General features: G+C 36.4%; 2 protein-coding genes and 1 long non-coding RNA gene across 14 annotated transcripts in view; 2 read left to right on the top strand and 1 right to left on the bottom strand.

The window, feature by feature from the left end:
* Dh31-r (Diuretic hormone 31 Receptor) overlaps positions 1 to 18014 on the bottom strand; it is a 201755-nt gene that overhangs the window by 56197 nt on the left and 127544 nt on the right. For all 9 annotated transcript variants that reach the window (XM_076311724.1, XM_076311733.1, XM_076311726.1 and 6 more), the window contains one exon: positions 6659 to 6769. In XM_076311724.1, the coding sequence (XP_076167839.1) occupies positions 6659 to 6769 (111 nt within the window). The remainder of the gene's footprint in view (positions 1 to 6658; positions 6770 to 18014) is intronic.
* On the top strand, positions 413 to 6544 carry LOC143146955 (uncharacterized). 4 transcript variants are annotated; one of them, XM_076311721.1, is made up of 3 exons: positions 413 to 916; positions 1014 to 1115; positions 2554 to 6544. In XM_076311721.1, exon 3 carries the CDS (start codon positions 2570 to 2572, stop codon positions 6188 to 6190), a length of 3621 nt encoding a protein of 1206 aa, XP_076167836.1. In that variant the 5' UTR covers positions 413 to 916; positions 1014 to 1115; positions 2554 to 2569; the 3' UTR covers positions 6191 to 6544. The 4 variants fall into 4 exon arrangements, with proteins under 4 accessions (XP_076167836.1, XP_076167838.1, XP_076167834.1 ...); XM_076311723.1 differs by having other exon boundaries at positions 413 to 626; positions 687 to 1115; XM_076311719.1 differs by having other exon boundaries at positions 413 to 1115.
* LOC143147033 (uncharacterized) lies at positions 11668 to 14203 on the top strand. The gene is made up of 3 exons (XR_012992157.1): positions 11668 to 11973; positions 12665 to 12878; positions 14071 to 14203. It is a non-coding gene; the product is annotated as an uncharacterized LOC143147033 (long non-coding RNA).

The following is an 18014-nucleotide window of genomic DNA, read 5'->3' on the forward strand; positions in this document are numbered from 1 at the left end:
TATACGCCTTTTTATAAACTTATAATCGTGTACTGTCAGGGTATATATTATTGACAAATCCGGTCCTCGAAAAACTTTCTGACTCGTTATTAAAGTTTACGAAACTTCGATAGACACAATCTTTTACGAACGATCGAACAATGTTAGAGATTTTTTAGAAAACCAAGCAACGACATTTACAAATTCAGCTAAATCGTAATTGTCGAAATATCTTTTTCGTTAATCGTAGTCGGTAGAAAGTTAACGCATCTTTGCGTGCATTGACAGTTTAAATTATAAATTTCGCGCATCAGTGAATGCGTCAGAGGCCAAACACGACGCTCTCCGAGTGGGGCGAAGAAAGAAGTGAAGTGAGATTGGATTCGTGCCAGACAGTTCACACATACACGTATAGTCGCGCATGCGTAGAAAGTTGTGGTTCGAGCAGTCTTGGCAACGAAATGATCGTGAAGTTTATGTGAGAGTTTGTACGAATATTGTATCGAGACTATTCAAATCTAAACAAAGTTTTCGTTAAATAATTAAACACCGAGGAAACAATGGAGGAGCAGCCTCAACGAGTCGAATAGTCGTTCTTTGTAAATGCATTTGGTTCACTCGATCCTAACCTAACTTAAACCGGCCGGGTAAATATGTACGTAGTGACGTTTGAGATTAGTCAACGCTGACCAAGCTTCATTTTGTAGCGAGAATAGACCCGTCCGTGTTTTGTCGCGAACTGGTCACGCGTGCGATATCTCGAAGTATGGGCAGCTAAAATTCACCGTAAAACGTCAAAAAAAAATACAACATATCTCGTGTTGAATTATACGACAAATCAAGTGTTCTACAAATATTACGAAACTTTGGACGTAATTCCCAGCCGGCTTCGATCGAGGATCAATCTCGCTGCTGTTCATCGGCTACCATTGCTGAGGTAGATAAAAGTACTCGGACATCTTGTTATTTGGTTATGGGTCGTACAAATGACACGTTTTTTCACCGTTCGAGTAATGAATTATTTAAATTCTCAGTCAGTGAAGCTTCGTTAGTGTCACATGTTGATTTCGTCAGACATCGAATACAAAGAGAGCCACAAAGTATTACTACGAGCTTTTTGACAACTATTTAATAGGGTAAGCAACAAAAATTATTCTTTTTGGTACTTTTGCGTTTAGAGAGACCTTTAGAAATATATATGTAAACATTGAATATCGAATACGAACAAAATTTGTACATTCTTTGATAGAGCTTTTAAAGATAAAGAATATTTACTTGAAACCATACTGTGGGTTCACTGGGGTGTTTGTGACAGTGTGATGACACTGATTTTCTCCACCTATTGCATCAGCCAGACACCTCGTATCACTTTTTTTTTAGTTTATGAAATCACATACGTATTTTTACATTTTTGGATAGTTATTTTTAATCCAAATAATATTTATTTTTACACGTTGCAAAATTGAAGGAACACGATGAACTTTATGACACCTCACGAGTTACACATTCGTATATTGGAAAACATTTGTCAAATCTTTTACCGATTTTATTACAATCTTGTATTCGGTTGTTTTCTTTTTTTTTCGTTTTATCTTTTAATTTTGTATCGGGTTTATTTGCTATTGAATCATTTTTTAAATACAAACGCTTGTACAAATTCTTATTTCTGTCCCATTTCTCCTTTCGCTCATATTTCAAAATTATTTCAAACAAAACTCTACGAAAATGTAAAAATTTGTATGTAATTCTAGTAGAAACGAAATTGGAAAAGGTGTTTTCGTTTTTCTAAAGGGGAGGACTAGCAGTGATACTATAATTACTATGTAAAAATCCCCAGTGAACCTTAATGTACCAAAACAGGAATTTTGTTGTTGTCCTAAGTTATTTTCGAGAAAACTGACTGTAACATATTTCGTGAGTCACTCTGTATATTAGGGTGGTTCTTAGCTACGATTGAAATTACATTTGCGAAATTTGTTGGTCTTATTTTTTAAAATAGTTTTTTATTCATTGGAACCATTCATTGGACCAAAGAAATTCCGTGGTAAAAAAAAATAAGGATCACCCTACTGTATATATTAGTACGTAATTGTTCGTAACAGAAACGTTTGTCCACAAATACGTATATGCGGCAAATTCAATGTATACGATCAAATCCACACGGAGGCAGTTTAGATAAGATGATACGTACACAGGTAATCTATATGATTATTAAAGTTCCTTTTTGTTTTTTCGTATTTTCTGATTGCAACGAATCGTCCAGATAATGCTTAATAATTAAACAAACACTTTTTCATTCAACACTCTCCAGCACTATTCTTTCAATAGTGGAAATAAATCTGTGTGCACTTTCGATTATCGATAAATCTCTTACGTATCGTTAAAGTATTCAGATTACAATTTAGATCAAAATTGTTCAATAATCTGTACCGAATTATCATTCATTGCATTGCGTATACCGAATGGACAAACATTTTTGACGATAATTGTTCGAATGGATGAAATTTTGTATCCACCCGTAAATAAGGCACATTCAAGTAACTCAAGTAACACTTAATCGCATTTGTCGAGCAGCACCTAGCCAAGGAAAATGGATATCCAGATGCCCTATTTGGACGCCATTCAGGTTATACCTGGCTCCACACCTGGCGATAAGTACAAATGGATAGCGAAACTAGTAAAGGAACGGATATCGCAATGCAACAGTCTCGAAGAAATAATGGAATCGGAGAAGATACCGCGAATACTGATGCCTTTGGTGCAAGTACAGGCTGCCCAGATGCTGAACAAAAAGGATCCAAAGAATCAGAAGAATTACTGGGCTATCGCAGAGGCATTGAAATCCGAGGACACGATAGTGGTAAACAAAGCTTTGCAAGCTTCAAGTTTCTTCGATGGTAGCAACAAAACCATCACCAACATACGCTACTTCTTCGACCACCTGTTTCCTCACGTTACACTGAACACCAGGTTACGCATTATAAAGATCCTGGCCATCCGTCTGGCGGGTAAGGAGTCTGCTCTCGCCGAAGAATTCTTTTCCACGATTGCCACCACCTACGGTATGGACCAAGCCTTGCCTCTGCTACCAGCTTGTAGCGAGACGTTCATGTACAATACGATCGTGGAGAAAAGAATCGTTCTGAATCGAAAACTCGTGGACACGATCTTCCGCAAGAACCCGGACTTCGTCGTGCGTTACTTCAGATTGAGTAAGCCCAGCACGGATCCATTCGTTAGGAACCTTCATCAGGTGAACATCTTCGATTTCGGTGACTTTCTAGCCGCATTGATAAAAAAGAGATTGGAATCGTTCGTCGAATTGTACGAGATGCACGAGAGTCTACCGCCGTTCGTGCGTCTGAGCAACAAGTGCGCCGAGGCGTTCTTAAAAAATGGGAAAGAGCACTTCCAACGGAAACCCAATCTTTACATAAAATTGGTGCCGTTGAAACTGATCACCGCTACGCGGATGGAATCGATATATTCCAAGTTGTTCCCCGAGAATATCAAAGATTTCAGGACGGATAACATGTTGAATTATCTGGAGTACTATCCCCGTGAGAAGAAACTCGATCTTTTCATGAAATCTTATCGCGAGGTTTACGGTAGAAACGTCTTGGACGATTGGGAGTCGGTGACGGTTCAATTGATGAAAATGTTGCCCGCCGAAGAGCGAATCAAACAGGCCAGAATCAAGTTGGAGAAAGGGAACAACACAGCTGGTAAAATGAATTACGCGCAGACATGGAGGTGTTATCTGCCCACCGAGGAGTCGATATCAGAGATCAAGGAAGAGATCGCGAAAACTTCGGAGATGGAGTACAGAGCGGCTCTGGTTTGTCAAATGATTTACTCCTGCCGAGTGAACAAGGACAGCCAAGCGTTATTGAAAGTGTTGACGTATCTTAGGGACAGACATAAAAACGAGCAATCTTGGTTCCTGTTGAAGGTGTTCGAGACCCTGTTGGATCTTTACGATCTCCCGCACGTAAGCAGAGATCACTGGGCAGTTCTGATGGACATAATCGTACGCGCACGCGTCAAGAACGATCTCGTGCCTTCGAATTCCATCAGCGTAAGGATACTCGAAGCTGCCATTCATTTCAAGATCATCTACGACGAACCTATAGACCAACTTATCGGTATGCTCGTGGAGCTAAAGAGCATGAGGTATACCGGGTATTGGAACATATTGAAAAAGTATCCCGAATACGAAAGAATGTGTCTCGAAGCTTGTCTGGACCAAGTCTCCAAGAGTTACAATTCCGACAAGACCCCTTGGAAGGAAGACAAGGTTGGAATCCTGTACGATCTCTTCGCGTCGATATATCACTTCAACGAGACCCACGTTATGGTTCATCACAATGCTCGAATAGAACGAATGTCCGTGAAGAATTACCCTTGGCTGTTGCAGGAAATCGAGAGGATAATGCTGACGAACGACCAAAGCAATGTCTACATTCTCGAGAATTTTCGATCTATGTTGCAGAAGCACGAGAAGGAACTTTTCGCGCGTCTCTGCGTAAAAGAGAAGACGAGTATCGCTGACATCGACTCGGGCGAGGCTTTCGTTTTGTTGAAGAAGCATCCGGAAGATATTTTGGCCAAATGGAAGGAGTATCTGAAAGCCTGTAAGAATAATTTTTATCGCGAAAGTACGAGACGTTTCGTGAGAGCCACGCGTTGGCACAAGGACATCCCTATGAGATTCGTGGAGCAGTGCCTCGAGGATTTGCACAAGGACAAAAACGGTCCCTCTTTGGAAATTCTGGCTCTTCTCGTTCACGGTCAAACGTTCATAAAAATCATCGAGCCTCTGATCCCCAAGAATAGTATAATCGACATTTACCAGGACGAGGCGAAGCTCAATCACAATCTGATTTACACGGTCATCAGTAGCATCAAGTTCGCGAATCCACCGGTACCTTTGAAGCTTATAGGTAAACTCTGCGAAGGAGATTATCTATCGATGGCTTTAATGTCTCTGACCAACCTCTGCCGAAGAACCTCGATGATGGATGTCGTCGCTTTCGCCAGAACCTTGTCCACCCAAAGGGTGTCCGTACGAAAGCACGGAATCAGAATCATGCACATGATAGCGCCGCGTACACAACTTTTCGAGTTTCTTCTCTCGCAGTGGAAAACCGAGGAGCATTACTCGATTCGAGAGGTCCTGTTCGTCAAAGCTAGCGACCTTTTCCGCAAAGAGCCCGGCCCAGATACGTGGTCGTTGTTAAATCAGATGATCTCCACCTTCACGATGAAGAACGAGGCGAATTTGACCAGCTTGATACAGATGATTCCCTCGATTCCCAACGAGTACATCGTGGACTATATCAAGCTACTGTTGAAAACGATAGACAATTTCACGGAAGCCGGCATCAACCAAAGTAGCATGACATTCCACATTAGTTCACTATTGGGGAACATCAATGCAGCAATCTGCAATCTTCTACCGGAAGAGATCACGGAGGAACTCCTACGAAGATTTCTCTTCCATTCCGAAATGAACATCTCGCGAGCCGCCGGAATCATGGTGCTTACCGCTCACTTGCTACCTGCCAATGATAAACTCGACTCACGGATGAAAAGTTTCACCAATATTTTCGTGGAGATCGTGAAAAACGGTTGGAACGTGCCCCATCCGAAGAGATCGCTCTTCTATCCTGTGAATCACGCGGTCCAAAGATTCGTCGACGACCTGATCAATACGGTTTTATACCTCGATGTGGATCCACGACTTATCGACGGGATGTTGAAAGCGTTTCTCAGCGTGCTCACGCCGCAGATGGACGCCACGTCTTACTTGTTGCTGATGTACGCGAAGGAACAGGTGTCCGTGAAAACGCCTAAAGAATTTGGAGCGAAGCTCGGTCAAAAGTTGCCCGAACTGATCGCAACTTTCTCACCGCTCTTCCTCTTTTTCATGTCAAACACCCTGCAATACTTGCTCAGAACGAATATGTTCAGGCATTATGACAAAGAGGACGTCACCTTAAGCGTCATCGAAGGACTGATGGAAATCGGATCGATTGAAGCTACATTGATGGCTGTTAATATGTTAACCCCGGTTAAATCGAAGGAGTACATGGCCAGATACAACAACTTGGTGGCGAAGATCACCGAGTACGATCATCCGGCCATCAAGAGTGTCCTCTGCGATATCATTAACAAAACTGGCTTCGACGATTGCGTTCCTGAAATATAAAGTTAATACGCGAACGAATATTGTTAACGGATTAACCGACTGATAATGGACCGATGTGTTAATAAACGTTGCTGAACGGTTGGCATTTTTATTTTTTTATACGAATATCTCGTACAGTTTTAAGAGATTCAATTGAAAGCAGACGTGATTTATTTTATTATTAAATGTATTTTTCTACTACACGCAACGCAATGTTTGCCGCGCGTTTTAAAGATACTATTTAATGTTATTGTGATATATACATATATTACGATGTAATACGTGGGTTTGATACACCCATTTAAATAAGATTGTTTTCCTATCGTTTTTTATGTATACACTTTTGGAATATATTAAATACTGAAGTTATGCGAATGTTGTTACGGTCTTCGTATTTTCACTACCTTGTCGTCGTATTGGGAAACGGGTTCGCTTCGAGGGTGGATGTAACAAAATTTGAATTGCGAACGTAGTATTAAAGTAACTCACGTGACCCGTCGAAACCGGTGATAAAAGTTGGGCATGGTGTGTATACTGTTGTTCCAGCAGGCGTGTTCGGCCAACAGGACCATCCGTCGAATGTTATCGGACAGTAAGGTTCTGAAGAAAAGAAATAGAAAATTGTCATAAAATACACGTACGGTGTGATACATGTGGGATTTGTAACCTTTTTTTTATTGTCAACAAAAAATTCTTTATTAATTTCATTAATTTCTAGTCGCTTCAAAATTCTTTCATTATACAGCATCTTAAAATATGTACTCGTTGGATATAACACCTGAGCTACTCGTCTTATAAAATAAAAGAGGATGTCTGTTCCATTTCTCGAACGAAATTTAATAAAATAAAAATGTTGTTCTGGTTTTCTTGATATTTTTTTGAGTTAAAGAAAGATTGATTCTCTTATTGAATTTTATCGGAGATAAAATATACCTAATTTTTATTACTACTACTATTATTATTATTGATACTATTCGAGTATGCAGAAGATGCTGATAATGTGTTTCATTTTTTATCTTTTTGATCTTTCGATATCGTGTTTATTCCATCTACCTGTAAAAACAATTGTTTTCAAGTTTCATTTTTAAATTCGAAACGGATAGGAGTGTCCTTTATTGATATAATAAAAAACCACTTTTGTAACCTTGAACTTCGATTCACACCGTGTCGTAAACCCAAATTGTAAAAGTGTCAGAATTTGATTCCAACATTTATTTTCAATATATCTGGGCCTGGTAAAAATTAATACTTGCCGAGTGCATCTAACCTTTCATCTTTTTCTTTCCCTAGTATCATACGAACGTAATTAAAATAGCAGTCCCTTTGTCGCGAAAACGACCATGGTAGACGCTTTCAAATCACGCTTCAGGGGTCAACTTAATTCAAGATAGCCGACTGCAATAAACGTCGGTTCAGAGGACAAATTGGAGGATTCTTTCACGGGGATTTACGATCGTAATAAAAACGGATTTCTGAAATATTTTAGTTATGGTATAGACTACTAATTTTATTACGTTTCTATTAGGAAAAAATTTGCTTCGCTCTTAACTCTCGATATATCTCGTATACTTTTCTTGTTGAAGTCGGGAAGTTTCAGTTCAAGATAAAAATAGCTACCTACCCCGTTTTTAAGCGAATTCGTGGCTTGAACTTTATCTCTCGAAAGTGGAAATTTCTGTACCCACACAACCAGATGCTGATTGTTGTTAACTTTTTTATTTAAGATAGACAAAATTCTCAACTTTAGTTTAAAGAAAAGGTAGAAACCACTTGGTGCCATATATATATAAAAATAGAGATGCCAGGTCCGGCAGTGTGTCGTATTGCAGCAAAGTTTCCTTCCTCGGAACTTTTCTTAATCGTTATTTCAGTGAGAACGGCTGTCACAACTCGGTCAAGAAGACAAAGTGTGAAGATTTTTCCTTCTGACTTCGAAAAACTTACCTAATCTACAGCTAGCTACAGAGCTTATTTCAATGGTGATTTTCCGATTTCGAATCCTCGAATGTAAATCTTAACGCCAAATAACATAGTTTAAAAAGAATCAAACAACTTATGCGATGACTTATATGTACGGTGAGTCTACGCAAAATAAAAGAAACAGTTCTATAACCAAAGCATTAATTTCATACGCTATCGCATATCTCAACATTTGGTTGTACTTTGGAATAGAATTTGCAACTATATATGTTAAAACTTTCATTGTATAATACTAACTTGTTTTAGCACGAATTATTACAACTTCCATTGCAATACTAGTTTCACGAATTACAATTTTGTTTAAATTCTGTTATATACAAAGTTTAAAGTCTCAACTGTTTACGGTTATTCGTGTATCCATGTGTTGCAGTTCGTTTAATAAATTTATGTCTTTGAGGACCTTAATAACTGTTTCATAGTTAGATTTAACATTTAATAAAGATATTCAATTAAAATATATCGGATCGTGAGTTGAGTTTCGTACATTTGACATGTAAGGGCAAAACCACATTTGTACACAATTTACGTTGTTAGGTAGAAAAAAAAAGTATTATTACGCTCTTCTTTCTCGCAACAAAAAATATAAAATACCAAGATTATTAATAGTGAATATAAAAAGAAATAATGCATTACAAAAATAAAATAAATTAAGACAAATAAATGACAATTTTTATGATTTATGAAACTTCAAACACATCTGGGCGATTACTTAGGTTTGCCTGTGTAGAGATCTGGCGCTGACAATGAGTAGGTGGGTCTGTTTATTCTATGAAGTGGTCGTGCTATACTCTTAAATGGTCTATTATATGTATATTTAATTTAATTAAACGATCTCAACGTTAGCGAATTGGAAAACGTCGCTCGATGTTAATTTCAACTTTTTGGAAATTAATTTCATACACACTTGGAAACATTCTACCATCGTTAATCACTATTCGACGGATGTCTATTCATTGAAACGTCGCTTCATTCGACGTTGCACGATGAATGCAACAAAATGCAATAGCAGACGTACATGTGTGTCGGATGTTAGCGAATTTCTCTCTAATTCTAGACGATTCTCATAAATTGATTATTACGTATACGATTAAAACAACAATTAATACGGTATTTAATACGGATAATCGTATTGAATAATATCCATTTTGATAATCGAACAGCTCGAGCTTAATGCTAAGTGTAAAAAGTAAAATAAACTTGTTTTTTTTTTAAATTTTCTCTTATTAAAATATCGATTTTCATGAATATTTTGCATTTTGAGGAAGTTCGAAACTGAAAAAAATTACGGAAGCTACAAATTTATACGAAGTATAATTTGAAACGTGTCGTTTGAAACGAGTAACAGAATATTAGGTAGAAATTCAAATTAAATTGAAAATTGGACAGAGTTCGAGAATCTTAATTCGTAACATAAAAGTTCTTTATTCAAAAGCCAATGTATTCTAAAAATGTACTCCGTTGGTTAATGTCTGTTTATATTCGCAAAAGAATTTCTATAAAATATTAACACAACGATGGGAATAATTTTTGTCAACTTTAATACTTGTGCGATACTTCGATGCAAATTTTTATTTTATTTTATTATATATTTATCGACTTGCTGCAAATGAGTTAATAGATACTGTTATTCTTTTTTTTAAATATATTTTGCTCGAAAAAATTCAAGAGAGAAAAGCAGACATTTATCATTGACAACATGACAAATATGTAGTATTTGTATTCATCCTTGAAAATATTTTTTGCTTAGTAATTTTGAAACGATACAAATCTTCCCCGTCTTGCAAAGTTATACTTTTGTTAAGTCTTCATTCTACGATGTCTATTCCATTTTCTAAATATTATAAAATAAAATTACTTCTACAATATTTATACGTTCGTGAATCAACTACTATGCAAACTGAGCAATGCTTATATTCAAGGTTCCACTTAATAATAGCATATGGTTGGTTAATTTTACCTTCTTCGCTCAATACTGCATTATTGTTCCTTTCCTTTTTAATATGTATTTGTTGTTATTATAATTGTCACTATTATTATATTGTATTTCTTTATCGAATTTTACAAAGGTTTTTTTTGCGAATTCATAATCAATCACAGTATGTAATCACGGATTAAAAAAAAGTACAAAGTCGCATTAATTAAAGGCTAGAAGTATTTACGTAATCTAACAGCATTACCTTTTTCCTGGAGGATAATGAAGATCGACGAAAGAAATTTGAAACTTTCGGCCAAAGTAAAGAATATTGCGCATCGAAGGTCATGAAATAAGATGAATCGAATCAATCGCTCAAATTAATGTCACGTTCAGTTTACGATACTGAATCAATACAGTGAAGCGAGAAACGATCCAACGGGGAAATAAACGACTTCTCTCACAGAAATCAATCAAACCTTTTAAACCATAATTCTTCTTACTTCGGTGGTTCCCGTTAGGGGAAAAAATAAAATGAATTACTATATTTCTTCTCGCGGATGATATTTGTTGCGACGCAATAATATATTTATGAAGTCAACGGCTGCTGCTACTCTCATTGGAAATTATAATTTTCATTTCGTGGCTATAAATAGTGCCACAAATTTACAATTGAACGTGTAATATCTCGTGTGTATGTTAATGTATATCGTTTAAAAAATCATTCTACATGTATCATTCCAGATATTTAAAATCGTTCCATAAATCAGTACTTCTGTAGATAAACTACAGTAGTTATCATGTACATGTACAGGGTGGTCGAATAGAAATTGAGCATATCCTTTTACGGATAGTTCGATTTATTTTAAGAACGACAAAATTTAAATTAATAATATATCACTACACGATAACGAATAATGATCAGAAACCTCTGATTGAAATCTTGCTCTTTGTACAATTCAAATCAGACCTCCGTAGAGCGTTATTTTAAAACGTTTGTAGTTCTGCACGGAGTACGATTGAAAGACTACAAAGATGGATGAAACGAAGCTTAGAAATATAAATCACTGATGAAGAAATACTGATACAAAGTCCAAGTGCGTTAAACGAACGCGATTCTGGATAATTAAGTAACTTTTTGAACGTAAGTAAAATATTATTAAAAGAATACAATTTTGATTCATTGTTCGACTACCCTTCGTTGTAACGAAATTATAGTAATTAGCGTTCACTTAAAGTATACAAGTTCAAGGTGAATGGAATCTGTATATATAAACGTAAAAAAAAAAAAAAAAAAATGGAAAATCTCAATCGACATTTTCGTCGAACGAGAGAGAAACCAGGGGATCCCCTGTTACCATACAAGAAATAAAGTCGTGTGTATTTGAAATTCAGATTTTAAACGTGTGTGTCGATTCGATCGTAGTCGCTGTCGCAGTTTTGGACAACGTTTATCAACGCGTTTGTGCGAAGACGATGCCTCAGGACCCGGCTTACGTGTCAGCACGTATTCTTGATTAATGTAAACGTCGCGTGTTCCACTTGTAACTTAAATTACACGAGGATGCACTTTCCACTGCCCGTTCTCCACACCCAGTAGAAATTACCGGCCGAAGGTTGTTCTAATTAACGTGACTAGAAACCCGATGGCTTTCCGCAACGTGACGTTACACCGCGTGGTAGTAAAGAGTGACGCCGATGACTCCTGATATCCTAACACCTGGACCAGGAAATTTCATCGGATTACCGCGTCGTTCTGTTCACTATTCGAATGACAAACAGCTTCGTAACGGATGCAGAACTGGGTCGCAGAAAATCTTATAGCCTGAACCACTTTGGTAATTAAGGGGAGAAACAACACCTTCGGAACGAAAATAAAAGTGATATTTGGGAACATTCTCTTAACGACACGGTACGTTCAATACAAATGTTTCATACTGAAAGTGAAATACTTCGAAAAATATTTTTTGACAATTTACATGTAAATGTATTAACGCGTGTGGAAAATATATTCTAACGATCGGGATTGAATTAAATTGAAAGTTTTCGAAATTGGATAGATGTTGGCGCGTAGAAATTTTTTTAGAAATATTTATTTTCAAACGGAAAACTTTTTAAGAAGTAATGCAAATTTTCAAACGTAAATCCGCACGTGCAATACAAATACAGGTATTGGCTTATGTCGAGCCAAATGGATGAATAGAACGGTCTAAAAATACTTGTTTGGAGGAAAACTCGTTTAAAGTTGTACGAATTACAAGGGTAATTAAAATTGTGATTAAAATTGCAGAATATTGTAGCGTTTATACGATGTTGGATAATATACCGCGCAATTCTACCGACAATACTATATTATACCATAATGTATGTTGTACAATACTGTCTCTGTTATAAATGAATGAAAATTACTGTTGAGAGTAAGTTACGTTGCTGAAAAGAATGAAAAAATTAACTCTGTTCTATTGATCGAACGTAAGATCCGTGACGATCGATCTTTTCAAGAATCAGAAAGTATTATGTTCGATAATAAACAAAAATTGTAATCGATATCGACTTACGGACACTTTATCTATAAGAAAAAAATGTTCTGATTTTTATTCCAGTTCAAGGAACGGAGATAAATCATTGGAAATGGTGTCAGAAATGACACGTGCAAAGTTTTGGAGAAGTTTACATCGACTTGATAACGACAAGTACGCATCAACTTGATAACGTGGTCCTTGAGGATGAATTCTGATCGTTAATCTTCGTCGAACCAACTCCATCAAAAAATGCAATACAGATTGCGCTGACAATGTTTTTTTCAAAATGAAAAATGTAAGGCTACGTCCTAACTGAACAACGAATACGACCGATCGATTAACACGATAAAAAGGAAACAAAGGATTTCGTCCAATCGACATCATTCTTTATCCTTTGTTTCTTTTTTGTCCGGTTGATCGGTCGGATTTTTCTAAGACAATGGATTCCTATCGGTCGTGGGAATATTTAATCGTCGGAACAATGAATCTTCTCCCTGCGATTTTGAATTTATTGGCCAAACGGAACTTCGTAATTCGCGAGCAATTCTCCCGTAGAGCGTTTTCCTCCTTGCGAGACGATTTCCACTGTTAGGGGGTTAATTCGAAAGTAATTTCACGCGTAATCAAGTCACGATAGCGCGAAGATTCATCCCCGAGGGATGTTCGAAATAATACGAAAATTTTCAATCGCGATCGGGGGACGAAGGAATGTTTTAAAACAATCCTTCGGGATTTTTTGCCCCCCTCCCTACCACCTTGTACACTTTTTTTCTTGTAACGCGACTACTGCAAGAAGGGGTTAATTCGAAAGTAATTTCACGCGCTATTCGAGTCACGATACCGCGGAAACGTATCCCTGAGGAATTTTCGAAATGATAAGACGATCGAGGAACATTCGAAACGATCCTTCGAGCTTCTTTTCGCAATTCTAGTACACGAAAGAAAAATTTGAACAACGTTTCGAATAATCTTACTACGCGTCGCACGGTGCGCAATTTTAAATGGAACTGAATCTTGTTAAAAGTAACAAATATTTGATCGAAGTTAAAAATTCTTAGCCGTTCGAACGATGTTGAAATAGAACCTCGATAATTACAAAAATAATGTAGTTAAATGTAGTTAGAAGTATGAAATATTTGATCGAAGTTAAAATTCATAGCTGTTCAAACGGTGTTAAAATAGAACCTCGATAATTACAAAAAACTTAACGCAGTTAAAAGCAACAAGTATTTGGTCGAAGTTAAAATTCTTAGCTGTTCGAATGGTGTTGAAATAGAACCTCGATAATTTCAAGAATATTTGATGCAGTTAAATATGTAACAAATATTTTATCGAGGTTCAAATTCTTAGCTATTCGTGCGATATTAAAATAGAATCTCGATAATTACAAGAATACTTGACGCAGTTAAAAAAGTAAGAAATATTTGATCGAAGTTAACATTCTTAGCTGTTCGAACGGTGTTAAAATAGAACCTCGATAATTACAGGGAAACGGAGCTGAGGATTGCTACCAAGGTAACCGATCCAATAAGGAGCTCAACTTACAGAGTACAATATTGGCTCAATTTTCCGCGTATTTTGAACACATCGGAGACGAGAGTGAGCCACAGTGAAAGCTAGTAAGATATAATTAACAATGTGGTCGCTCAATGGTGTTGGATGTTCCCTTTATCTCTAAGTTCATTCGTTGTTGAATGACCACTCTTTCTATTGGTCAATAGGATGCAATAAAGTTTTCTCACGCAGTCGTGTATTTTATCGAGTCGTTTGTTCGATGAAACGCGTCGATTATGATTGTCTTCGAATACTTAACCGTCTTCGTCATATTTTGCGTTTATTTTCAAAAACACTTTCGTTTAATTTTCTAAAACTTTATCGAAAATTACGTCCATGAATATGTTATCTCGTAGGTAAACGAAGAAAGTGTTACAAGAAACAACTGCTTTGTCACGTGCAACCGATTGAATTGCAACGTGATATTTCTCAACGTAAATAAGTATTGTATTTTCTTTGCCGTGCATTCAGTTTAAAGAATCTGCCGAGTGTTTGACCGTGACAAACAAACCGACGCATTATGCGTCATTATTCTTTCTATCCTGTTTCGGTTGACACTAATGCGCGTTACTCTCTCGTTGCATCAGCTTTTTTTAACGTTTATCGAAATGAAAACGAGAGTGGTAAGAAATGTATGGCAGAGTGACGTTGTTGTCGGTGCTTATTTATCATTATCGTTCTGTACGACATTAGGTCTTGTTCGAGCGAGCAAAAAGATAAACGTGTATATGTGGCGAATGCATTTACAATTGCAGCATTGTTTCTGCTTCTTTGAGAAATCGTTGCGAAAGTCGCGATCAGAAATCGATGAAAAACTTTTCACGCTGCCGCGTTTAAAGGAACATTAGCAGCTTTAATATCTTTTTCATGTCTATGCTTCCAGCGAAAGTATATTAACGATGGAACTAATCCCGTGGAAATTTAGAGAATTCACAGGAAATACAGAGTACACCGAAAATAACGATGCAATCGAACAGGAGACGATTCTACGTGAAAAAATAACTCGAAAGGGAAAAAGAATTGAATTTTTTCTTTCGAGCATGTTTGCTCGTTATTATTATCATCGCATATAGCTTTTGAATCGAGTATTCGCGAAACCATCGAGATGGTACTTTATAAACTTCATTGTCAATTTTCTCGAAAACAAAATCTCCGAAGAAAAAACTTTATTTTCCTTTTTCGACTTATTGTTACACGTAGCACGACTTTCTATTCGATTCTACTATCATTTTTGCTAGAACCTTGTACATTTTTCTGTTTCGATTGTCGTTTCGTAATCTTGTACCACTCCCCATTGTCCGGCGCTTAACACAAAATAACGTATTTTTCTTTTTTTTTTTTTTAGTTGAAATAATGGAACAAGTTATCCAATGATAACGGCCGAAGAATTACGAAATAGAGTATGAAAGACGCGAGCAAAACAAACCGCGATAGATAAACAAAATCTGGGGCGGAACAGTGTGAAAAACTGGCGCTATAACTTCATTTTAAGCACACGTCGGCGTTAACCTTTAACTTTCAAAATAGCGCGACTTTCTTGGTATCTGGGGCAGAGAACAATCACGAGAAATTTCCTTCGGTGATAACGGTACACGTCGGTTGGGATACGTTATCGTATCCGTCGTTACGTCGCGTTGCATTGTTCAATTCGTGTCTGCAAAGTGTCATCTTCCTTGGAGATTGACAAAAATTTTTTATCCGGATAAAAGTTTCGAATAATCAGTAAACGTCGAACCACTCTTTATTCGTTGCTCGTCGAATAAGATATACGAATTATAAAATAAAATATCTCACAATGAACAAATTAATAAGAGTTACACGTTGGTTTTGTTCGACATTTTTTATTCGAGTAAAATTTGTAAGGTAGGTGCGATACCTCGAGTAAGCAGAACGTAAATAATATTAAGTAATTGTTGCTTAGTAATGGATCTTGGAAAATACGAACGTAATATTTTATAGAATCTTCTAATTATTTTCTGCTATAATAGTTTTATTTATCGTTTACAACACGGTGACTCTAAATTTTTATATTTCTGTACCATATAGTGTACTTTCGATTACATGTAAATTTAAATTTCGGTTGTGTATTTTCGAGTACAATTTTTTGACGAAATATCAACAATTTTTCGAACTATTTCAAAGTATAATAAAACGAAGATATGTAAAATATAATCGACTACGTATGTTGTAAGTCGGGGAATTCTTCCATGTTAGAAGTGAGCGTCTTTGAATACGAGATACTGGAATTTGTTAAAATCTTCAAGGACGAAACACATACGCACGGACTTCCCCTAATCGTGTCTCAGGTTCTTTGTCGTACTTGTATGCTTAGTGCATAAATAATGAATCGTGAGTATATTTGTGTACAAATTACTTCTGTGAGTAACTGAACTTAAAGTGTGAATTTTTATATGACCCTGATATCACCGATTAGATTAAATAACAAGGTTTTATAAGTATTACTACAGAAACTGTACAACTTTAAACAGGTTTTTCTAAAGTGTGTTTTTCTAAACTCACGAAAACAATCTCTGTGATATATAAAAAACACATGTCCACATTCCATTATATAAACATTAAAAGATATGAACATAAACGTCACATCTTTTCTTTTTCGTAACAACAAATTATATGTAACAAATCAGTGTTATCTACGTCCACTTCGTTGTACTTCATTTTCTGTTTAAATTATTCTGGAATTTGCTACGAAGATAACATTTGGAATTATTTACTTCATACTTCATTCTTTTAGATCGCGTTTTAACTAAAGAATGTTCCGAGAAGAGTCTTTTCTCGGTTGGAAATGTTAAACATTGATGAAATGTTCGGAGATTAATCGAACTACCACGATATTCTCATCGAATTTTTAATCACAATTAGTAGAAAAGAAGCACAGACCGATCCCGATGCATGAATCGATTCCGGTTTCTCTGTTCGGTACAACAGCCGCGTGGTCGCTTTGACGCAAGTATCTATTTACACGATGCATTTTATTTGCAACGTTCGCTGCAGCTGCGTGTATTACCCGTTATCGATTCTCGTATCGAGTATTGGGACACGCAGCGTCGTGTCGTCCTTTTTGAGCTTCCGTGAGAATCTTGGACAACACCGCTAATTAAACGACGACACGCTCCGACGTAACACTGAAATGTTATTTTATGAAAAATACCAAAACACGGATACTTAGGGTTTTGATTTTTTTTAAAAGAGGATTAGACTAACACGAAAAGAATAATTAGATTTGAAAATAGATCGAGATAAAATTTTGATCAAAACTGAGAAACCGAATTGAATATATTTAATTAAATACAAATATTCAATCGAGTCTATGCTAAGGTTTGTTGGATAACGTTTGACAAAGATTTTAACAAAAACTACGAAACAATAATTTTTCCAAATTGTATAACACGAATATGTTTCGTCTAATAATCGAAAAGAATGGTGAAATTTACAACACGTTTTCTTCCCGTCGGAGTATACGCTAATTTGTAATTTTTTCTACCTTTGATTTACATACGAATATAGAATAAACAATCGATAGAAATACACGTATAAATTGATCGCATAAATTCAACGCTTGTATTAATTCTGTAAATTTGTTTCCCTCATTTTCTTCTTTTATGTACATCTACATCTGCAACCAAAGGACACGCGTACAATGTACATAATACGTACATAATATTGCGAACAAACACGGAAGATAAATAACGGATCTGAAATTATTAATATTTGTCCGATCGGTTTACTGCGAATCGACGATTGTTCGTTTGAATTTTTTATGCGACATCGGAAAAATATTTCAACCTTTTCGGGGAATCGTACTCGCGAAAAGTTGTTCATTCGTGTTTGAAGAATTAAAGAACAAAAACTGAACGAA

The sequence above is a fragment of the Ptiloglossa arizonensis genome, chromosome 5 (genome assembly GCF_051014685.1).
Source record: "Ptiloglossa arizonensis isolate GNS036 chromosome 5, iyPtiAriz1_principal, whole genome shotgun sequence".
Taxonomy (NCBI): Eukaryota; Metazoa; Arthropoda; class Insecta; order Hymenoptera; family Colletidae; genus Ptiloglossa; species Ptiloglossa arizonensis.